General features: G+C 36.4%; 1 protein-coding gene across 2 annotated transcripts; it reads left to right on the forward strand.

Annotated features, from left to right (window-relative positions):
• Positions 1–23,190, forward strand: LOC115986627. 2 transcript variants are annotated; one of them, XM_031109837.1, is made up of 9 exons: positions 7–348; positions 1,373–1,518; positions 10,986–11,138; positions 11,278–11,383; positions 11,945–12,127; positions 12,649–12,814; positions 13,263–13,573; positions 22,209–22,298; positions 22,744–23,190. In XM_031109837.1, exons 2-9 carry the CDS (start codon positions 1,480–1,482, stop codon positions 22,809–22,811), a joined length of 1,116 nt encoding a protein of 371 aa, XP_030965697.1. In that variant the 5' UTR covers positions 7–348; positions 1,373–1,479; the 3' UTR covers positions 22,812–23,190. The 2 variants fall into 2 exon arrangements, with proteins under 2 accessions (XP_030965698.1, XP_030965697.1); XM_031109838.1 differs by lacking the exons at positions 22,209–22,298; positions 22,744–23,190 and adding an exon at positions 16,715–16,921 and having other exon boundaries at positions 1–348.
• Positions 23,191–24,699: the final 1,509 nt, after the last annotated feature.

The raw sequence follows: 24,699 nt of genomic DNA on the forward strand, positions 1-24,699 counted from the left end.
CTAAGGAAAAGTCTGTCCCAGTTTGGTGAGATTTTTTTTTCTACTCTTTCAAATCTCTCTGCTTCACTTTCACAGTTTCTCTCTATCTCTCTCTCTCTCAAACTTTTACTAATTTCACAGCAACCCTCGCAACAAGTTCAGTTTTCTCAGAAGAACTATGAGATACCTTAGTGCATTTAAGGTTCAATGGAGCCTTTTGTTAAGCACTACTACTTGAACTCTCAGTTAAAATTATATGCTTTGAGTTCCAAGTTGTCCTCTTTTGTAAATTCTCGGAGCTTTTATTTTTTGGGTACTTGGTATTCTTTTGAATATTCAGCTGGGTTCCTCTAATTTGTCGATATTAAGGTAATATTTGCAAGATCTTTATTTATTTTTGTTTTACTTTCTTGCCCTTTAGTTTTCAGTTCCGTTTAGGCAGTTTGAGTTTATATATCTGTGGTATTTAATGCTCTTAATTAGTTACTTAATTGATTTAATAAGTATGTTTCATTGTTATGCAAGTGTGTGATGTGTAAATGGTAAAATTTTCATGGAGATCTGGTTGATTTTTCATTTTTATGATTTTTATTTTCTTGTTTGTGGTTGAGATGTACAAAATTACAGTTTTGATATTTGAACTAAAAACATAATGATGTAGGGACTAAGGAAATTCTTAGGTAACATTTAACTTGATTATAGAAGTAAAATGGGGAAGGCATTTTTCTAGGTGAAGTTTGGATTTATTTATTTATTTTTTTATTCTTCCATTTTCTGTTTGTTGGATTAGGAAAACTAAATTTTCCTGAAGAGACTTATTTGGATGTTCTTTGCTTAACAATTTGCAGAGCGTTAAAGTTGATTAGAGTTACTGTGTTAGTGAGGGTAGAAATCTACTGGGACCTATGTGCTTGTTAGCGTGACAATAAATTTTAGCATAATGGGGCATTGCCATGAAAGTGGTGCCAATGTTGGTCCAATGGAGATAACTAACCTTTTATTTTTATTTTTAAAATTTTGAGTTAATTTCTGAATATCAGAGCATTGCATGGTTGGCAGAGTTGTTTGAATTTATTACTAAATTATACATTTTCTGTTTGACCTGATTTATGTGTGTGCATGTTTTTGAGTGGCAGTAAAATGTTTTACACCTTTTCAGCTGACCAGATAGTAAATAAAAGATATCATAATTTTCAAGTTTATCATTGTTAATCATACCCATAGAACCTATAATCTAAAAGAGGGCGACAGCTAAGAGATTGGAGAACTATACGAAATGACTGCACCATGTACAATCTACATGGGTAAAATCATGATATTTTCTATTTTCACTGCGAAGGGTTTAGTGTGTTCACCATCACTTGTGATTCTGTTACGAATCTTCTTGTTCCAGGTGAAAACTGCCTCATATCCAAAATTTAAGTATATGTGCCAACATTTTGACCTCAGTATAGACAACCTTATCTTCAGTTGGCGAATACCTGAGCTATCTGAGAAGATATGGTCAGCTTGCATTCAGCTGATATGAAGGCTATACAGGTTCTGCTGATAGACTACTTCACAATTTTCCTCTTTGGAACTAGCATGCAAATCTCTTTCTTATTTTTTCTTTAGCGTTTCTTCTATTGTCTAGTTTTGATTTGTCAATTTGCTATGCAATCATATTGCTAAAACCTGAACTTCACCACACAGCATTCCAAACCCCAACCTCAAATCATCAACCCCCCCCCCCCCCTCTCTTTTTGTACTGCATTCCCAAATGTAATATTCACTACATGTTTGTTCAGATCATGTTTTAAAATTATGTTAGTACCATTTCACTTCTGACAAGTGATGCACACATTTTTAACCACAGATAGACATCCATGAGACTTATTTATGATAAATTGTAGCGAATGATTTCATGTTGCTATAGAATCGATTTTTTATTTTTATGTATCGTGTATCATACAATACATGAATGCTCTATCAAATTCATAAAAATTTATAAAGGAAAATAACAAATACCTCCCTTGAGGTTTCAAGAAATGACACTCACCCTCAACCTTTTATAAAAAAGACAACCCCCCCCCCCCCTCCTGCTCCTCCCTTCGCAGTTTGTGATAAACCAAAACCAAAGAGATTAGTCCTGACCTTCTATCGTCAACAAAAAAATTCCTTTTATTTTATTTTATTTTTTATTATAAAGATTATAACCGTTGACCACTGAGAGCTTCCAATGATTGACAGCCTTTGCCACCCTGAATCTTTCCTTCTCCTTTGGAAACTTCACCACATTAGAATTAGCTTCCACCTCTTCCTCTTCAATTGAATTGTAATTCATGCGGATCCTGATGTGACTACCTAAGGCCTTCCCACATTGGTACCTCTTATTGCAGAACTTGCACACATATTGCTTCTTTTGCTCTTTTTTCATTGGATTAATTTGACCGGTCAAATAAAAAAGAAATTGATTAAAAAAAAAAAAAAAAACATAAAAAGGAAACTAAGTCTTACCTCAAATCTGCAAGAGTGCTACATTCCATGATATTGTTCCACCAAGAACACCAAAATGATGAAGCATAGGAAGTGAGAAGCCCAACCAGATGGGGAAGTTCAGCAACATATCAAACCCACATAAAGGGTCCTTTAAAATCCATTTTCATTCCATGTACTCTCTCTCCCCCTCCTGAATGTTAATGATTTAAAGCATTTGAAAAGATAGTTCAAAATGGGTTGCTAATGATGGCAAGAAAAAGAAGGCCTTTAGAAGAACAGTCAAAGCACAACCATGACTATTTCTCTCTCTTTTTGCTGAATGGTTTGGCCAACTCCCTTCCCTTTTCCTCTGTTCAAAATGACATTTTATGTGTTTCTGATGAAATATAAATTTAGTTCCACAATAACTCAATCTACACTTCAAACTTCATAGTCCCTCTTAGAGTTTAAAAAAAAGGTATGAATAAGCAAAAGAAAAGGTTCTTTATCCTCTCCCATTCATACACATCTGAAGAGAAGAAATTGGTGGATTGCCAAGTTCATTTTGCGCCATTGAACGTACACAAAGTGATGTAGGACAAGGGGGAACGACAAAATCTGATTTAGAACACCAGAGGCAGATCTGGTATAGCTTGGGTTTTGAAGAATTAGGGTTAGGTTTTGGTGGGGAACAGACTAGAAATAATAGGGAATATAGGTTTTAAAAGGGGACAAAGATTAGTAGGGTTTGGGAATGAAAACAAAGGCAAAAATCAAAATTTGGTTGGCTGTAAACAGTGATGTGAACAGTAATTGTGAATAGTAAAATTAAAGAAAATTGATAAATTCTAGGCACCACGCATAGACTTCTTTTTTTTTTTTGATAAGTAAGAATGTTATATATACGAATGGCTACTCTATGCATAAAAAAACATAGAGCAAACCCAGAAAGTACAAGGAGGAAACAAAGAAAAAGCAAAAAAGAAAACCAAACCACAAATTAATTACAAAGAGAAAGAGAGCTAATGAAAGAAGGGAGAGAATCACTAGTCGTGAGTCCTCAAGCCTGAGACCAATCAAAAAGAGTCCCACTAAAAGAAGCAAGCATCTGATCACCGGAGCTAATCAAATCTTCAAAAATCCGCCGATTCCATTCCTTCCAAATACACCAAAAGATACACAACGGAACTAAATTCCATATCTGAGACGAGTGTTTCCCCAACCAATTCCACCAGCCAAAAAGCAAATTTGGGATCGAACTAGGTACAACCCAAGACAGGCCAAAAGTTATAAAGACAAAGCTCCATAACCGATAAACCATCTCACAATGAAGAAGTAAATGATCTACCGACTCTCCACAATGTCTACACATAATGCACCAGTCCACAAAATGCACCAGTCTCCTCAATCTTAGATTATCACCCGTTAGGATCTTATTCCAAGCTACACACCAAACAAAAAATGAAACTCGCCTAGGGGCCTTTACTTTCCAAATAGCTTTCCAAGGAAAAACAATTGAAGGAGAATTCCTTAATTTGTTATAATATGACCGAATATCAAAATCCCCATTAACCTTCAACTTCCATCTCATCCGGTCTCCCACATCCATAGGAGGAGTATTAGCTCCCAACATACAAAGAAAATGCAGCCCTTCCTCCATCTCCCAATCATTAAATTCTCGAATAAAACGAACATCCCAAATTCGTCTGTCCTCCTCCCCCTGCCTTGGCAAGGAGGCTTCAACAGATATCTCCTTATCAATAGCAATACCATACAACCTTGGGAAGGCCAAGTGAAAAGGTTGACCCCCACACCACCCATCCTGCCAAAACCTCACTCTATTCCCTAACCCAACAACAAATTGACAATTTTTACTAAAATCCTCCCATCCCATGTGAATACCTCTCCACAAACCACACCCATGAACTCCCCTACCCAGTTTTGAGGTCCAACCCCCCCACTCTTCCCCATATTTTGAAGCCACCACCCTCCTCCATAGCTGATCCTCTTCCTTCCCAAACCGCCACAACCATTTCCCCAATAAGGCCTTATTGAAAGTAGTAAGTTTCCTTATCCCCAAACCACCATTAGCTATAGGCGCACAAACTTTGTCCCATCCTACCAGATGAGTTCTGCTATCACCCCAAAGAAAATCCCTTTGTAGCTTTTCAATTCTATTAGCCACATGAGTAGGAATTGTGAATAGCGATAGAAAATAGGTAGGAAGACTAGATAGTGTACTCTGGAGTAACATCAATCGACTCTCCTTAGACAAATATAGCTTCTTCCACCCGGCTAATCTCCGCTCAAATTTTTCCAAAATAGGATTCCAAATTGAAGGGGAATTATGTGAAGCCCCTAAAGGCATGCCAAGATAAGACATAGGCAACTTTCCGACTTTGCAACCCAAAATTTCAGCCAGGGCATGCACATCATCAACCTCCCCTATTGGAACCATTTCACTCTTATGCACATTAACCTTCAAACCTGTTACCACCTGCAAACTAAGTAACAACAACCGAATATGAAGGATTTGCTCCACATCCGCATCACAAAATACGATACTATCGTTTGCAAACAGTAGATGTGTAACACATTCCCCACCACCCCTCCTACCTTCAACTTTAAAACCACGAATCAAGCCGGCTTCCTCCACTCTTCTCAACATCCTACTAAACACCTCCATCATAATCAAAAACAGCATAGGAGATAGCGGATCCCCTTGTCTTAAACCTCTTGAACTGCCAAAAAAATCAACTGGAGACCCATTAATCAAAACAGAGAACTGGACTGTGGATATACAAGTACGGATCCATTTACACCACTTCACTCCAAAGCCCATTCTATGCAACAAATTCAACAAAGCCTCCCAATTCACATGATTGTAGGCTTTCTCAATATCAAGTTTACAAATGACTCCAGGAACCCTACTTTTCCCTTGACTATCCACACACTCATTCGCAATAAGAACCGAGTCAAGAATTTGTCTCCCACCCACAAAGCTATTTTGAGACTCAGAGATCAACTGATCTAAACCCACTCTCAATCGATTTGCCAAAACCTTAGACAAGATTTTATACACACTCCCCACCAAGCTAATAGGTCGGAAATCTCTAATATTAGAGTTCTTTTTAGGAATTAATGCAATGAAGGTAGCATTAAGGGATTTTTCAATCTTACAATGTTGAAAAAACTCTTCAAAGACCGCTAAGACGTCTTTCTCCACTACTCTCCAACAATGATGATAAAAAGCCATAGTAAACCCATCCGGACTTGGAGCTTTATCCCCTTCCAAATCACGTACAACTTGAAGTATCTCCTCCCTCTCAAACTTCCTTTCAAGCCAAACCCTCTCCACATCCCCAATACGATCAAATTCCAAACCCTCCACAAAAGGCCTCCATCCCTCAGTCTCCTTGTACAAAGTTTTATAAAATTGTACTACCTAATTAGACACCTCGGATTCCTCCTCAAAAACCACCCCATCCACCTCCAAAGTCCTTAGATGATTAAACCTTCTATGAGAATGAGCCATTTTGTGAAAAAACTTGGTGTTATTATCCCCTTCCTTGATATATAACATCCTAGATTTTTGTCTCCAGGAAATTTCTTCCAAGGAAAGAAGATGTTCCACCTGGGACCTCAAAGCTACTCTATGGCCTTTCTCCCCATCAGTGAGACCAAAGTCCCCTTCCTTGGCGTCTAATTTTTTCAGATCCTCCAATAATTGTTTCTTCTGACGCTCTACATTACCAAACTCTCGGCGATTCCATTGTACAATGTCCTCTTTCAGAGCCTTCAATTTTTTTGCAAGCATGAAACTAGGTGTACCCACAAAAGAATGCCGATTCCACTAGAACTGAACTCTATCCACAAATCCCTCCGTCTTCAACCACATATTTTCAAATCTGAACGGACTTTTCCCCCTTGCCATTCCCCCTGCCTCCAAAAGAATAGGACTGTGATCTGAGATAGGACGTGGTAAAATCCTTTGAAGAACATCTGGGAAGTGGTCCTCCCAATCTGGAGTGACCAATGCTCTATCAATCCTAGACATCGCTGGTTGATCAGTGCCACTAGACCATGTGTATCTACTTCCGTCTAAAGGCAAATCGACCAAGTTAAGATCCTCAATAAATTCAGAGAATTTTTCCATAGCCAATGTCAAACGTGCCTCACCCCTACGCTCACTAGGAAAGCGAACAATATTAAAATCCCCAAAGCAACACCACGGTAACCTCCAATATTGCTGAATACCCACAAACTCATCCCACATGTGACCCCTCTCAACATTCTCATTTGGGCCATAAACCCCTGAGCATGTCCATATAAAACCGTCCCCCACCCCTTGCCACTTAACCGAAACTGAGAAAATGCCAACCATAACCTCTACCTTCTCCAAAACCCTTTTATCCCACATAAGCAAGATACCACCAGCAGTTCGATCAGCCTCCAAAACAGCCCAATCCACATATGGACAGCCCCACAAACTACAAACCAACTGTCTATTCATGCTAGCAATTTTCGTCTCTTGTAAACAAACAACATTGCACTTCCACTCCCGCAACAAATTCTTCACCACAAGTCGTTTTTGAGGATCATTTAAACCTCTAACATTCCACGAAATCATTTTTATCTTCATAGACACTAAACTATCCCCAACTACTGACACCAACACAAAACCACCCTTTATCTCCTCTCATAATTCACCGAGCATATCAAGTTTTGCAACTCTCTACATCCCTTGTTTTTGGACTTAGCCACTTTTTTACTACTCATTTCTCTCTTGTGTAACACATTGGCTGCTTCCATCTCAGTTTCTAGCCTCTGTAAGAGAGCAATGCACAACTTCTCATGTCGAGTCGTTGACAACCCAACCAATTTACTGAGCCCAGGAATTCTGTGCTTCACCCAACTAGAAATATCTACCTTATTCTCAATACTCAATACCTCAGTGGCCTCCTCCAATTCTTCCAAATTTGTTGACACACCCGGATCAATGATTTGCAGAGGTAAACAAACTGACATTTCATTTTCACCAAAACCCACAGAAAAATCAACTGCATCCCTTGCAAGCATAACCTCCCGAGGAAAGCTTAAAAGCTCCTTACTAGAAAAAGTATTAACCTCCTGACCCGATACTCCAAAACCCATCGACCCAGCTCATAGAAACTCCAGAAACTAATCGGGAAAAGGAGTTCCGATTCATCTCGGCACAAAATCGAGAATTACTAACCTCTTAGCTTTAGAAATCAACCCACCCGACAGCTTAATATGTCCCAACAAACTGTTCCGATCAGAACTGAGCCTGAAACCCAGCTTCAGTAGAATCCCAGTGCACCTCGACTCTTCCACCGGCGAAACCCAACGCTGAGGAACAGACAAAACTCCTTCTGCTAGCTTTTGTACCGGGTCCCCTAAAGGCAACACCTTCGCCGGCTCCAGCGAGAGGCATGTCGGAGCTAAGGGTGATGAACCCAGCTCACAAGTGGCCTGGACCACTTCCGCTACTGATATCGGCAAGGTGGGGGGCTGGGTGAGCCAACTCGGGCTCACCTGGACGCAAGACCCACTCCCGCCATGAACTTCCAGTATCGATATGGGAGAGATTGAGCCCAAGTCAACCACCGGAACCATCGTCGCCCTCCGTGTCGGTAGAGAATCAATCGCCGAGCTCGCAGGTAGCACACAAGCACTCGTACCATATGATGTGGAGCTCGGGCCTGATATGTTTGCCTGAACCTTACCACCTTCCATAAATGGGCCCGTAGAACTTGGGCTGGGTTTATTATAGGAATGCTTGGAGCAAGCCCCTGCCTCAAAAGAAAAAGGGTAGGCAACAGTGGGCCTGAGCAGCTCTTATCAATACCCAAACAAGGTGCCTGGGCTTCAGAAAACCCATTGTCCATACCCTGAATGCCAACCTGGGTAGAAAGATCCTCCCGTGCCACCCACTTTACAGCTTGCTTATCACTCCTAAAACGTTGCCAAGACACCCGCCTCTTACCAAATTCATTTACTTCCACAATCAAACCTTTCCTTAACCAGCTAGACCTCCTAACTTGACGCTCCCTACCAGAATCAACCTCTTCCAAATTCAAATTATTCAATCTGAAATTATTTTGTTCCGGGATTTTCTCCTTAACCTTGGCATCTCCATTAATACCATGGTGACTCCCCTCCACACCACCCACGGCAATCGGTATAGCCTTATTAGTCGGAACTTCGAAAGCCACCACCTGAATCCCATCTTTGTCTCTTGGAGGCGGCATAGTGTTCTCCACTACTTGAATCTTCTCTGTCTCTTTAATGGGGGCTGGTGCGCATGCTTCCTTCCTTGCATAGACGCTTTTACCGTTTCAACAAAAGACCGAGAAGGGTGAATCTTTGAACCCAACTTAGACTTGTACGATAAAGCTTTTGGACCACCCAACGCATAATGAGAAGGTTCAAGCATTATCCTTAATTCAATACCAAAGGCCCTCCAACCTTGTTGTGCCTTGCCTGCAGGAATAATGACCGACCTTCTCATCCCGCCAACTTTTAACTCTGTTACTAACAAATATTGCCCAAATGAGTTAGAGCCCCGTAGCACTGTGTATGTAGTGTCTCCTTCCCTGAGCGTGAAGAAGTGTTTGGGGTTAATCTCAATCACTGTGTGTTCCAAGCTTTGCATTAACCATCGTGCTGCACTCTTACCCATAAAAACTGATTGCATGAAATACTTTCCCCGTTCATAAATCCTAAGGGAGAAAAAGTTCCCCCCTTCCTCAACCACCAATTGAAACAGCTTCGATTCAATAAAAAAAACTGTGAAATCCACCCATAACAATCCAAGACAGACGTAAAAAATAACCGGGAACAATATTTCTGACTAATTTGAGGTAGCCGGGCCTCTCACTTAGGGTTCCTTGGCATCACACCTTGGAGAAGGTTGCATCACACAAATCATAAAAGAAAGCTTCATAGGTCTTAAATTTAGAAAATATTAATCATTAACCAACTCAATAGAAAGTACTACAACTCTTTAAATGGAAAACTAATACCTAATCCTAGTTGAATTAGGATTTCTTAAAACCCTAATGAGACTTGGACTTGGACTCCTTAGGCTTCTACTACTAAGCCCGACTAAATAACCAACCTTAAAATAAAACTAAAGTAAGGCCTAGTGGACTATAGCACAGCCCATTCTTGAATATTAGGAAATTACAGAATTTCCCTTGATACATAAAATAAAATAAAATATAATAAATCCTTCTCATTGCCTCCTACATCACAAAGGCCAGAGCCATACCCTGATCTATGACCAGATATTAATATACATTGTTATGAAATTGGTATACATTATATACAATTAATAATCTATTTTATAATCATTTATGCAATTATATATAACAAATCTTACTAAATAAGGTAATTGGAAATATATAACATCTACATTCAAATTATTTACACTTTAAAAATAATAATATATAATGTAGAATAATATTCTTTTTCTTTCTCATTAGATTCAACATTGTGTCCAATAATCTTCATCTCCATAATCCAAATCAATGTTAGCATCATTTTTGTAATATTTAAACATCATCTCCATCATTGATAGCCTATTCTCCTTAGAAACAAATTAAAAGCTATATTATGTTGGTGGGCTCCACAATCTAGTTCAATCTCATAATTTTGCATGCATATTAGAAGATTCATATATCGTGTATTAAAAGCTATATTATTGAGTTGGTGGGCTTCACAATCTGGTTCAATCTCATAATTTTGCATGCATATTAGGAGATTCATATATAGTGTATCATCTAATATTAATTACCATGGGTGCTACCATATTTGTGTTATATTCCAAAATGACTTGTGTTACTAGGTTGGTTTTGATAACATTTGTTGGCTCTAATACCATTTGTCACTTGGGAAAGTGGCAACTACATTTGTGCCATACCTTGAAAGGGCTAGCCACAATTGAAGCTATCTGTAATCGCGTATATAATCCAAATCAACTTAGTATATGCTTGGAGTAAGACTCATTACACTGCAAAATTTATTGCAAATCCACACAATCTGGGTGCTTCAATAACCATGTGGAGCACACGCATGATTTGGTGCTCCTTTTGTTACTAGATGTGGTTGATATAAAATTATTTTCAAACCTTAGTTTGTTGTTTTGTTCTTGTATACTAGGGCTTTCTCCTTTTATGTTCGATAGAACTTTATTACATACAAAAGAAAATATATGGTAAATGGACTACATAATAACTTAGATGAGTTGGATATTAATCATAATGTTTTATTAATATATTTGCAAAATTCAATTAAGACGGATACTTTTTGCGCATACTTATAATGGTTGGTCAGAAATTATGGCAAGCAGTTTTTACTTACTAATTCTGGGACAGTAAACTCAATAAACTTCATCTTGCAAAAATCAAAATAGAGAACTTTGCTTTTCAACCCCAATAGTGGTGCGTGTCTGTTCCTTAGGTTTTATTAGTAGTAGCATGAGATATCTTGTCACTAAAATGAAAAGCACTTCTATGGATCCATAGAGCACGCAAGAAATACAAGCCTCAACGCAAGTCTCTCATGAGTCCCAAGTTGACCAACTGAACCACACAACTGAGGCTCCTGTAACAGATTCAGGTTCAGTATCTGCTTCAAGCAATGATAGCAAAAAAGTTTCTCGCCAAGATATTGAACTTGTAAGACAATCCATTCCTAGTTACATTTATCTGTTTTTTACTTTTCATATTTTTGTCTATTCAAATTATCTTTGAAATGGATCTCAACTAATCTATTTCTCATCTTTGTGTTGATAAATTCTGCAAATGGCCGTTGTAGGTTCAGAATCTAATAGAGCGGTGTCTACAATTATATATGAATAGAGATGAGGTGGTTAAAACCCTCTTGAATCGTGCAAGGATAGATCCTGGATTTACAACTCTGGGTAGGCAGCATGAATCCTCGCTACAAGTCTGTGACTTGTTTTTTATATGTTATATTAATAAGTTGTTATTGTAGCAGTGTTTGGTTATAAAAAATTATCATAATCAAGGATTTTCGATTTGTTATTTTCAGTGGAAGAGCTATAATTTTGTTTTGGGTTGCTACTAGTGGGGTGTGAGTTAATGAATTGGAAAATTGGTAATATTGTTATGACAAAAAATTAGAAATATTGTTCTCACTTTATGGTTTTATTTTTTGAAATAAGAATCTGACCTACAAAGTAATTAAAAAGTATTATCATTATTTTTACATCTTAAGCAGCACCATAGTCACTTCAGTACTATGTCAATTCACTTAAGAAACACCTTTATGTCAATTTTTTTTGTTTTATGTCAGATTTTTTACCAATTTTATAGGGTGTAGATCCAATAAAGCTGACTTTTTGAATTTCACTTGTCACTTCAGTACTATTTTCAGTCATCTTATCAATTCATACAAATTTTTTATTAGGTGGACCCCACAATAAATCATCATCCCTTTAATCATTATCTATTTCATTCAGTATGGCAGAAGTTGGAAGAAGAAAATGCTGATTTCTTCAGGGCCTATTACATACGGCTAAAATTGAAAAAACAAATTCTCCTCTTCAACCATCTGCTTGAGCATCAGTATCACCTGATGAAGTATCCTGTACCTCCAAAGGTTCCTTTGGCCCCTATACAAAATGGGATACATCCCATGCCCGGTAAGTTCTTACCTTACAGTGATATGGTTGTTTAAGAGCACAAATTACCCTGTTATATTAATGCAAGAGTAAACAGTGATTTTTCAGAAGCTATTTCTGCATTTCCACTTACTAATGAAATATAAGTTGATGACTATCTAATAACATTTCCTTAAATAAGTTTGTTGTAAGATGCTTTTGTTAATTCTTATCCTCTGCATGCTATTTTTGAAAACATAATTCCTGTCAGGAAACATTGTATTGTAGTGTCTGCTTTCCTTTATTTTTTCCCCTTGAATCTCTGGTTGATAAACAGGAATTGCCATTGGGGTTTCTTTTGCTTCATTAGAGTTTTGGGTAAAAACTTACTTTGCCCTTGAAAATGTGGTTCCTTGATGGTTTTCATAGGAGCATTTTAATTAATGGAAAGACAATGGTGGCTAAAGGTTCTGATCAAGACCAAGAGTCAACTGTAATATGTTATGTGGTTTTCTTGTATTATTGTTGTCATAGTTATTCAACACCACTTGTTTGCAGTGCAGTTAATAACTTGCCTATGGGATACCCCGTACTACAGCAACCTTCATTTCCAGCAGCAGGTCAACCCCATCTGGATCCAATGGGTTGTGGAATATCAAGCTGTCATGTGGTTAATGGAGTCCCTGCACCGAGCAATTTTCATCCCATTCGGATGAATTCTGGGAACGAGTGAGAACTTCGAGCTTCATGACAATTCATCATTGATTACCTATTCAATTAACAGTACTTATTATTGTTGGTCTATGTATTTCAATTTATTTGGGTTCCTTTTCTATGAATATTATTACATCAATTCTATGAAATTTCTAATGGTTTGATTAATAAACTATGAGTTGCATGTTCATGCAATGATGAGTTTGTGTGAGAGTTTTTTCAGGGAAAATAGACATGTTTGGAGTACATATCCATTTTGATGTTAAGTTTTTAGCTGAAACAACAACCCAATTAGAAAGGTTTCACACTTCCGTTTAAAATTACATTGGTCATGAACATTGGCCTGTCCATGATCAAATCTTATTAGACAATGAAGACTTAATCTCAATCTTCCTTCTTTCTAGATAAGCATTTTGCATGATATAAGTTCCACTAATGGTAGCTGCTTTTGTCCTTGTCGCAGTATGGTGATGGAGAACAGTGCTGCTGATGTGGCTCCTATTATTCCACCAAACAGCACCATGTCATCCATGTCAGAGATGCCTGTGAGTCCTGGATCAGTGGCGTCCAGTGGCCATTTCCCCTTTACTGCATCAGAAATATCAGGAATGGGGGTAGAAACATCAGCACTTGATACAGCATTTACATCAGATGTGGTAACTTCAGTAGGATTGCAACTAGCACCAGATGGCCCTGGAAATTCCAGGTCACTAGATCAGATTCAGTGGAATTTCAGTCTATCAGATCTAACAGCAGATTTGTCGAACTTAGGAGGTAATTTGTAGTTCATCTTTATTAGTTGAGAGATAATATCTTGTGGAAAAATTCCAATGGTTGAATGTATTACTGCTGCAGTAGATATTTATATCTTTTAATGGTTGCACACACAAGGTACAAAGAATATTCACATAAAAAAAAAAATTAAATAAAAAGAGGAATGCAATGAAGTTTCTCATATCTTTTGCAAAAATGCCAATGGTTGAATGCATTACTGCTATAGTAGATATTTATGTCTTTTAATGCTTGCACACACAAGGTAAAAAGAATATTCACATAAATAAATAAAATTAATAAAAAAGAGGAATGCAATGAAGTTTCTCAATAAAAAAAGCAGGTTTACATATTAAAATGTAGAGGTTCCTGAATTAATATGAACTATTTGTTACTCTCTTCCTTTTCTGAGTAGCATAAAGTCATTTTGTTATTAATTGAGACAAAATTTTGCACAATTCTTCTGGCTACTTGGTAATTATGTAACATCTTTCAAATCACATAATGTCTTGCAAACTCCAGTTTGCACCTATTAATGCTAATTGATTTTGTTAGGCCTGAATGATTGTGATTGATGCTGATTGAAATTGATTGATGCTATTAGATAGGATAAAGTATCGATTGTCCAAAAAACTTAAGCTACTGATTGATGCAATTAGAGAATTTGATTGCTATTTGATTTTTATTTTAATATGTGACGTAATTTCATTTTGAAATTTTTTTCTTTCCATGATTGGTGTAATTAGGGATCTTATTTTAAAGGGCCAAACATTTACTGTTGACAGTTGATCATGGATTTATACAATTATGGTTAGAAGTTTTCTTCTAGTGCTTGGTGCTGTATCCAAGCTACCCTAGGTGGTGATTTTTTGGTTTTCATCTCATGATGTTGATTCCAAGCAAGCCATTGGTGATAATTTTTAAGTTTTATCCCTTTATTTTGTTCTCTCTCTTCACAACACCCCCCCCCCCCCCTTCTCTCTCCCCTGCCCCCCAAAAAAAAAAAGTTCCACATGAAAGTTTATTGTCTTGCATCAGTTTTTGTATCATAGCAAACATTGACCCATCAACGACCGCCTCCCTAACACCAACAGCCAAGACACCATAGCTGACAACAATTGACCCATTTTGTTATGATCCTAGTTGCTAAGTGTAAACTTAAACATGTGTATATAAATTCTTGGACACTCCTCTTGCAAGCCGGTTTGGGTGAGTTATATCCATGAGTTTGTAACATTTTGTATCAGTGCCAGCCACCACCCTAAGTAATTGGGTGTAGCTCATTGAGTATGGGATCAAATGAGTTGTGGCTTTGTGGTCGGATCCTAGAGAGGGCAACCTAGAGGCTAGGTTAAAATTACTGATAGGTGAGTAGAGTCACCAAAAAAGAGAAAGAGCTACCATTGGGTCAATGTCGCTAGAGTGAGCCATCGTGGACGTTGGCTGCAGAGTATGATGGTATGTTATGATTCTAGTGTCTCACATTGCTTTAGTGTTAACTTAAATATGTGTATATAAGCTCTTGGACACCCTCCACTTGCAAGCCAGTTTTTAAGGGTGAGTTCTATTCATGGGTTTGTAAAACATTTCCTCACCTTTGATCAACTTTGCAGCCTCTGTGAGGCACCCAAATTAACCCACCATAGCCACCTTGACTTGGCCACCCTCTCACTGCAAATCCCAGGAAAATTGCCGTTCATCATGGCCATCATTGATTTCCTTCTACCAAAACCCATCATAACCCCCTAACTGCCTCAACAGTACCCCAAATCATCAAGCCCAGCCACCCATTCATATCACTAATCAGCTAGCATAGAATCAAACCATACCACGTTGAAATCGGCTAGTTCACTGTCAACACCATGTTTGTTGGAAACATCAAAATAAAAAAAAAAAAAAATATATATTTACAATATGTTGAGCTCTAATGGGTTTTGGGCTTTTTTGTCAACTCTTGACAGCCCAAAATTACCATTAATTATATTTAATACCACTATATAAATATGGCCTTATTAATAAATTATATTCCAAGACTTTATTATACATACAACCCTTTCATAAAATATTTGTAGTAATACAAAGTCATGAATGTTGACTGTCACTTTGAAAATCAATATATCTTAATCCTTGAGTACCCAGTTTAATTTTTTAAGTTATTCATCATATATTTATGAAATCCAATTTCATAAATATATACTTTAGTAACTCTTTACTAAAGTGATTAGCCATAACACTTTGAATAATCGAACCCATTAAATTTATCTTGAGGGAATATTTTACATCTCTGTTAAGAGATTATGAATTCTATCTTGAGAATATATGTTTCTTCAACACTAAATGTGGCTGTCCAACATACTGAGGTTTTGATCGTAACTTTAGATCTTACTCTTGATATATCAAAGCAATCTACACTTCATGATCACGTTCATTATTCTCTCAGGATTAAGAATTGATGTAAATAGAAGTCATGAGATTTATTATTCATTTGACAATTGTTAGTAGAATTATAAATCTCATAGTAATCTAGTTCAATATGTCTCAACACTTAAAACATATCAACATATCAACTAGAGGTCTCCACTTCCATGATCAAGACAAATCATCTTAGTTGATATGTTATAGTCTTCGCAGATGAAATGCCCAATTTTATGACTGATTACGAACTAAAATTCTAAGTTTACAAAGAACTTATGACTTATATCTTCTGTGACTAAATCATATACTATGCATCTCATGGACTTTATTACACAATGTTCAAATATTCATGTTATCATTATTTTAGATAATAATAAAATAACTTTATTAATCACGACATAATTTCGTAAATAATGTCATACATAGTATCATATAATAGGATTTAAAGGGCACATATCCTAACAATCTTCCACTTGCCCTAAAGACTATTGTGCACTAATCTAACTCCAATTCCCTTTAAATGTAACTCAAAAGTCCTTTGAGGCAAGACTTTGGTAAAGGGATTTGTTAGATTATTTGCACTATCTATTTTTTCTACTACTACATCTCCTCGAGCAACAATGTCTCGAATGATGTGGTACTTTCTTTCAATGTGCTTTTCTTTCTTGTGATTCCTTGGATCTTTAGATTGTGCAACCGCTTCACTATTGTTGCAAAACAATGTGATAGGAACTTGCTCCATTCTCACAATACCAAGATTAGAAAGGAATTTCTTGAGCCAAGTAGCCTCCTTTGCCGCTTCACAAGTAGCAACATATTCAGCTTCCATGGTGGATTCAGCAATACAAGATTGCTCAACACTCTTCCAACTTATGTGACTCAAAAGTCCTTTGAGGCAAGACTTTGGTAAAGGGATTTGTTAGATTATTTGCACTATCTATTTTTTCTACTACTACATCTCCTCGAGCAACAATGTCTCGAATGATGTGGTACTTTCTTTCAATGTGCTTTTCTTTCTTGTGATTTCTTGGATCTTTAGATTGTGCAACCGCTTCACTATTGTCGCAAAACAATGTGATAGGAGCTTGCTCCTTTCTCACAATACCAAGATCAGAAAGGAATTTCTTGAGCCAAGTAGCCTCCTTTGCCGCTTCACAAGTAGCAACATATTCAGCTTCCATGGTGGATTCAGCAATACAAGATTGCTCAACACTCTTCCAACTTATGGCTCCACCTCCCAAGGTGAAAACACAACCTGAAGTGGACTTTCTGAAATCAAGATCTGACTGAAAATCTGAATCCGTATAACCAATAAGTATCAAATCCTCATTATGGTAAACAAGCATATAATCTCTTGTTTTCCGTGGATACTTGAGAATATGCTTTACAGCTTGCCAATGTTTTGGTCCTGGATTTGATTGATATCGGTTGACCATGCCAACCAAATAACAGACATCTGGTCTAGTACAAAGCATGGCATACGAGACTTCCTACTGCAGAAGCATAGGGAATTTGTCTCATCATATTTTCTTCCTCAAGAGTCTTAGGCCTTTGGTCATCAGATAGAGGAACTCCATGTCTGAAAAGAAATAATCCTTTTTTGGAGTTTTGCATGCTAAACCGTTCTAGAACCTTATTTATATATATCTAGCTTGTGACAAATCTAACATTTTATTTTTTCGATCTCGCCAAAGCTTGATCCCTAGAATGTAGTTAGCTTCGCCCAAGTCTTTCATATCAAATTGGCTTGACAACCAAATCTTTATTGATGACATTACCCCTACATCATTTCCAATGAGTAGAAATATCATCAACATAAAGCACTAGGAACATTACTACGTTATCTTGATGTCTTTTGTACACACATGGTTCATTAAGATTTTGTTCAAAACCAAATGACTTGATTGCTTGATCAAATATGATATTCCATGACCTAAATGCTTGCTTAAGTCCATAAATGAACCTTTTTAACATGCATACCATATGCTTTTGGTTCTTTGCTATGAAACCTTCCGGTTGCATCATATAGATTTCTTTTTCAAGATTGCCATTAAGAAATGCAATATTGACATCCGTTTGTCAAATCTCATAATCATAATGAGTAGCAATGGATAAAAGAATTCTGATAGATTTAAGTATTGTTACTGATGAAAAGGTTTCCTCATAATCAATACTTTCTTTTTGTGTATACCATTTTGCCTCTAGCCTTGTTTTAAAGGTTCCAACCTTTCCATTTATTCCTCTCTTCCTCTTGTAAATCCATTTGTAACCAATAGGTTTAATGCCGTTAGACGCCTTTACAAGATCCCAAACTTGATTGGAATATATAGAATCCAATTTAGATTTCATAATTTTGACCTAATGATGTGCATCTATATTATTCATTGCCTCTTCATAAGTGTAAGAATCAGATTCAGCCTCTTTTGAGATAGCTTCAAAAGTTTCTCCTAGACCTATAAATCTTACAGGTGGTATAATCCTCCCACTACAACAAGGCACCTGTGTAAGTCATCTTATAAGTCATCTTATGAGTAGAATCTTGTGATGTATCTAATACATCCACATTATCCCTAGTTTCACCCATTGGTTGTTCAATTACAGATTCATCTAATTCAGCCAAGACAACTTTACTTCTAGGATTAAAGTTATTCACATAATCATCTTCCAAAAATTTGGCATTGGTGCTAACAAACACTTTGTTATCTTTATGATTATAGAATAAATAACCCCTAGTTTCTTTTGAATACCCTAAAATCATGCATACTTCTATTTTTACTTCCAACTTGTCAGACTTCCCTTTCAACACGTGCTGGACATCCCCGAATGTGGAGATATTTCATACTAGGCTTGTGCCCACTCCACAATTCCTTAGGTGTGTTGAGAACTGATTTTGATGGAACTAAATTTAAAATATGCATTGCAGTTTTTAGTGCATATCCCCAAAAGGAAATTGGTAAAGTTGAATAACTCATCATGGACCTAACCATTTCTAAAAGAGTCTAGTTCCTTCTTTCTGCTACACCATTTTGTTGGGGAGTTCTAAGTGTAGTTAATTGGGATACAATCCCATTTTGAGTTAAGTAATCCTTGAAATCCTCAAGAAGGTATTCGCCATCTCGATCAGATCGAATGACCTTTATGTGTTTACTCAATTGATTCTCAACTTTTGCTCTAAACTCTTTGAACTATTCAAAGGCTTCGAACTTCGGTCTCATTAGGTACACATAACCATATCTTTAGTAATCATCGGTAAAAGTGATGAAGTACTCATAATTTCATTTTGCTTGGGTTGACATAGGATCACATACATTCGTATAAACTACCATGATATAAACATAATAGATTGAGTTTGAGATCAAAATTGAATACCATTGATGCTATAGCCTTAAAGTTCAATTTAACATACTAAATATCAAACTTAAACAACATCATAACATCAATATCAGTTTTTATAAAATAGTAATTTCAACAACCATGTAGAAAATTGAATGTAGAATCTTCTAACATCATGAAATTACTATCTCTAATTTCAAAACTCACAAAACATTTTATAAAAATTCGAAAAAGAAGACCGCTTTGATACCAATTATAGAAAAAAAAAACATAGTTTGTATCACATACAAAATATAGCGAAAAATTAACGGATCTACTTTATTCGCAATTGATAACATGTATTATGTAAATTTCAGAATATAAGAACAAGAGAGCGTACTTTGGTGCAGTGAAATTTAAAACCAAAGATTAAAAGTACTTGAGAACACTCTTAACCTTCATTCCAATTCCACTTGTGCCCAAGAAGTGTGGTCTTTCAATCAGATTATATGTATGTGTTCAAGGGAAAATAAGAGAGGGGCTTACACTCATATACACCCCATTTCATTTCCATTCAAAATTCTGTATATTTCTCTCCTTATAATTGATTATCTAATTGGGTTAGCCTTTTGGACGATTCTAATTGGGCTTTAGTATGTGGCTTAAAGTGGAATCAAAAGGGAATAAATAGGACACTAGCTCCAATAGCTTTTGGGCTTTTCTGTCAACTCTTGACAAGCCCAAGATTACTATTAATTATATTTAATATCACTATATAAATATAATTGCATTTTAAGCCTTATTAATAAATTATATTCCAAAACTTTATTATACATACAATCCCTTCATAAAATATTCGTAATAATACAAAGTCATGAATGTTGACTGTTACTTTGAAGATCACTACATCTTAATTCTTGAGTACCATTTTTAATCTTTTAAGTTATTAATCATATATTTATGAAATCCAATTTCATAAATATATACTTTAGTAATTCCTTACTAAAGTGGTTAGACCTAATACTTTGAATAACCGAATCCATTAAACTTATCTCAAGGGAATATTTTATATCTCTGTTAAGAGATAAAGAATTCCATCTTGAGAATATATGTTCCTTCAATACTAAATGTGGCTGCCTAACATACTGAGGTTTTGATCGTAACTTTAGACCTCACTCCTGATATATCAAAATAATCTATACTTCATGATTAGGTTCATTATTCTTTCAAGATTAAGAGTTGATGTAAATAAAAGTCGTAAGATTTATTATTCATTTGACAGTCGTTAGTAGAATAATAAATCTCACAGCAGTCTAGTTCAATATGTCTTAACACTTAAAACATATCAACTTATTAACTAGAAGTCTCCACTTCTATGATCAAGACAAATTATCTTAGTTGATGATATGTTATAGTTTTTGCAGATGAAATGCCCAATTTCATCACTGATTACGAACTAAAATTCTAAGTTTACAAAGAACTTGTGACTTATATCTTTTGTAACTAAATCACATATTATGCATCTCATGGTCTTTATGACAATATCCAAATATTCATGTTATTATTATTTTAGATAATAATAAAACAACTTTATTAATCACAATATAATGTTATATATAGTTTCATACAATAGGATTTAGAAGGTACATATCCTAACAGTTGTGACCACTCAAAGTGACCCCAATCCATTCATGGATCAAACCCATCTGCACCAGCTGCCATTGAGCCAGACAGCTCCAATTGCTGTTGAGTTTGATCGCTGCTATTGTTACAACCTGCACAGGCTGCTGACCTCACCCTTTTGTCCTCATACCTGTTGCCAATGCCTCGCTAGGAAATCTGGCTCCTTGTACTGCTGCAAACACCCTCACTGGAGAGCCACTTTGCTTATCACTACTATATCCTGCCGAAGTTTCCTATTACAGGTACATGTCTTGAAGTCACAAACTCAAAGATACTTGGTTTTCTAAAGCTAAAGACCTAATCCATTATTAAAAAAAAAGTCAAGCAGCCCAGTTAGCCCATTGCATGATCCAATCCATACAAAACCCAAGCTTACACCTGACCCCACATATTAAGAACCAGTCCAACTCAATCCAACCCACCTTAAAAATATCCAAGTCCTTGAATCCACCCCACCTATTTTAAAAAATGAAAAAAAAAAGGTACAAGCCCAAGCATGTGCCAGTGGCATCTTTAAGTCGCACTCAATTGGAGGCCTATGACCCATCTAGTGTTACCATGAGCTACACTTGGCAAGGTCGAGTTTCTCCTAGACAGGAAAATTGGTGCAGGCTAGATTGGACTGATTAATTTTTTGGATTTCATTAATTCTGATTGATGCTATTAGAGAGATTTGATTGCTATTTTGTTTTTTATTTCCATATACACTGTAATCTCAATATGAGTATTTTTTTTCCCCTCATGCTTGATGTAATTTGGGGACTCTATTTAAAGGGCTCAAAATTCACTATTGTAGAAAATTGATCAGGGATGCATAAGATTTGGGTTGGAAGCTTTCTTCCAGTGCTTGGTGGTGATTATTAGGTTCCTATCCTTCTCCCATGCTTGGTGCTGATTCCAATAAACCCTAGCTGCTGATTCTCATGTTCTATTTTTCTGTTTTCATTGCTCGATACTGATTACAAGAGAACTCTGGGTGCTGATTCTTAAGTTCTATGCCTTTTCTTTATTCTTTTTTTCCCCAAACAAATGTTATCCTTTGGCCTTGAGAGTTCATTGTCCTGCATCATATAGATTTTGTTATTATGGCAAGAAACTTTCAGAACTTTTAATTTGTCATAAAGGACTTTGGATGGAGAAATTTTCATATCGATTTCAATACTGCATAGCATTTATGTCAAAACCTGTTCCAGACATGCTCTTGCTAATGTTCAAAATTCTTTTGCAGATTTAGGAGCCTTGGGAAATTACCCTGGTTCCCCCTTTTTGCCCTCGGACTCAGAAATTTTGCTTGATTCTCCTGAGCAAGAGGATATAGGTAATGAAAATTGCAGATCTTGTTTTTGATTCTGGTGATTAGTAATGGGAGAGCATGATGCAAAGTATACATTTCAACAACACATAGACATCTAAATGATAATCAGCTAGAACTTGAGCATTACATAAAGGTGATTTAATTCATTAAAATATCCATTGGGCGTCCACGCAAGGAAAGGATAGCTCTTTTATCGTAGTATCAAGTGTCAACATGGTTTGACCTGACCTGGCTTGCATTTAGGTCAAGGTTGATGTACTTTTAATTACAAATAAATTCTATATCTGAGTACCTCACATACTCTTTCAAGTTCTGTTTATGAGCAGTACCACATATCAATTATTTAATGGGATCAAGTGTACCCTGAGTTCCAATGAATTCCATAATTAAAATTTGGATGTGTTTCATGTGTTGCTGGTCATATGCTAATTGCTTTACCTGATTTCAGTGGAGGAGTTCTTTGTTGATTCTGTACCTGGACCACCATGCTCTCAATCAGATGAAGAGAAATCCTAGAGGTGAGGCACAACCCGTTTCAATTGAAATTGCTAGGATAGGATAAAGTCAGGTCAATAAATAAACATTTGCCATCCATTTACTTGGCATTTTGGGAGGTTTCTTTATTAACAAATTTGAACATTTTAGTTGGCTAGTTTATGACGCATTAGCGTGCAATACAAGTTATAATGTTCTTGTACTATCTTATCAAGCAGCTTTTATTATCTAGAAAGCTGAGGACCGTATTTGTTTGTAATCTTATATTTGGTTACATTCATGGGAACATTTCTATTTATAATGTGACAATTTCCCATGTTCCACTTCTACGTGACAAACCAACTAGACAATGGATGGATTTCTTATAGTCAACATACATATGCTTTGCTGTCTACTTTTAGTTATTGTTTGCAGTGGAGTTAATATTTTTTTTTTTATTGAATTAGCAGTGGAGTTAATATTGACAGACAGAGAATGATGTAAGCAATTGATTAATTTTATTTCGTACCTGTGCAAAGCTTGGTAAATAGTTTGATCTTTTTGGGAAGAACATAAAAGAAAGGCAGTTGTGGGATGGCGGAAGGTACATGCCTTGTTTGGCGAGTGCAGTGCGGTTCGGTCTGTCTTGCCCCGTTTTTCAGACCGAACTGCAATATGCAACAATCTATATTTAAAAAAAAAAAAAAAACCATTCACTGAAACTGACCAATCAAGCTGAAAGCCCGAAAGTGAAACCTTGCATCAGATCAGAACAGTGTGAATCGGTTTTGGACTTTTTGATAAATGTTTTTTGGGGCTTTTTGTAAGCCCAATGAAAAATGAACAAGCGAAGAGAATGAAATAATATAGAAAAGATAGGAACTCACAGCTTTATGATTTATGAATATGCATATCATATTCATGACTATGAGCGTCGCTACCGGTAGATACAATCCCAGTGTATAGAAGTGAGGGAAAACATTCTTATCTGCTCCATTATCATAAAAACGAGAGAGAGAACTAATAATTTAATAAGAAAATATAAAACAGAGGAAGAGAATGGGGGGACTTAACAGAACTATTGCTTCTTCTCGACCTTGAAGTTAAAGCTCTCGACTGTGCGACCTCTTCGGAGTCTGGACCCCATGAATTCAACGCCATTCCATAAACTCATAATAAAAACATGTGGCTACATATGCAATTGGAGGCGGTACATGAGGTGAAGTGCACTAGTTAGACTGTTCATTTTAATCGGCACTTTTACTGATTACCACAAAAAAGAAAAAAAGAAAAAAGAGAGGAGACAATCCCTAGAGATTACACTGCAATTCTAGGGCATTTGATGCTATCTAGTATAGTGTCGAAAGGGTCTTTACAAAGTACTTCCACATAAAGATTGATTGTGAAAATTGGTTTTAGAAAGATCTTACAAATAATTATTCCATTGTTGGAATGAAGAAATTTTTTTTTTTTTTGGAGAGAGTATGGACGGAATTCGAGACTAAAATTTTTTCCTCACTTTCTCGGCCTATCTCATCCCGTTTTGGCTAAAAGTAATGCTGGAAATAGGTTTTTGAATTTTTTTGCTATTTTTTTCGGAATTTTCTTGCCCGGGTCGAGTATGAACGGAATTTGGGACTAAAATTTTTTTCTCGCTTTCTCAGCCTATCTCGTCCCATTTTGGCAAAAAATAATGCCGGAGAGAGGTTTTTTAATTTTTTGAATTTTTTTGCGAATTTTTTCGTAATTTTCTTGCTCGGGTCGAATATGTACGAAATTCGGGACTAAAATTTTTTTCTCTTTCTCGGCCTATCTCATCCCGTTTTGACTAAAAATAATACCAGAAAGTGGTTTTTTAATTTTTTGAATTTTTTTGCAATTTCTTTCGGAATTTTCTTGCCCGGGTCGAGTATGGACGGAATTCGGGACT

The sequence above is a fragment of the Quercus lobata genome, chromosome 4 (assembly GCF_001633185.2).
Source record: "Quercus lobata isolate SW786 chromosome 4, ValleyOak3.0 Primary Assembly, whole genome shotgun sequence".
NCBI lineage: Eukaryota > Viridiplantae > Streptophyta > Magnoliopsida > Fagales > Fagaceae > Quercus > Quercus lobata.

Excerpts from the sequence above, each read along its gene's own strand:
- LOC115986627 (XM_031109837.1), top strand. The coding sequence starts at position 1,480 with ATGGTCAGCTTGCATTCAGCTGATATGAAGGCTATACAG. Across the intron at positions 1,519-10,985 it reads CTGATATGAAGGCTATACAG|AGCACGCAAGAAATACAAGC; the intron begins GTTCTGCTGATA and ends ATGGATCCATAG. Across the intron at positions 12,128-12,648 it reads TGGGATACATCCCATGCCCG|TTAATAACTTGCCTATGGGA; the intron begins GTAAGTTCTTAC and ends TTTGCAGTGCAG.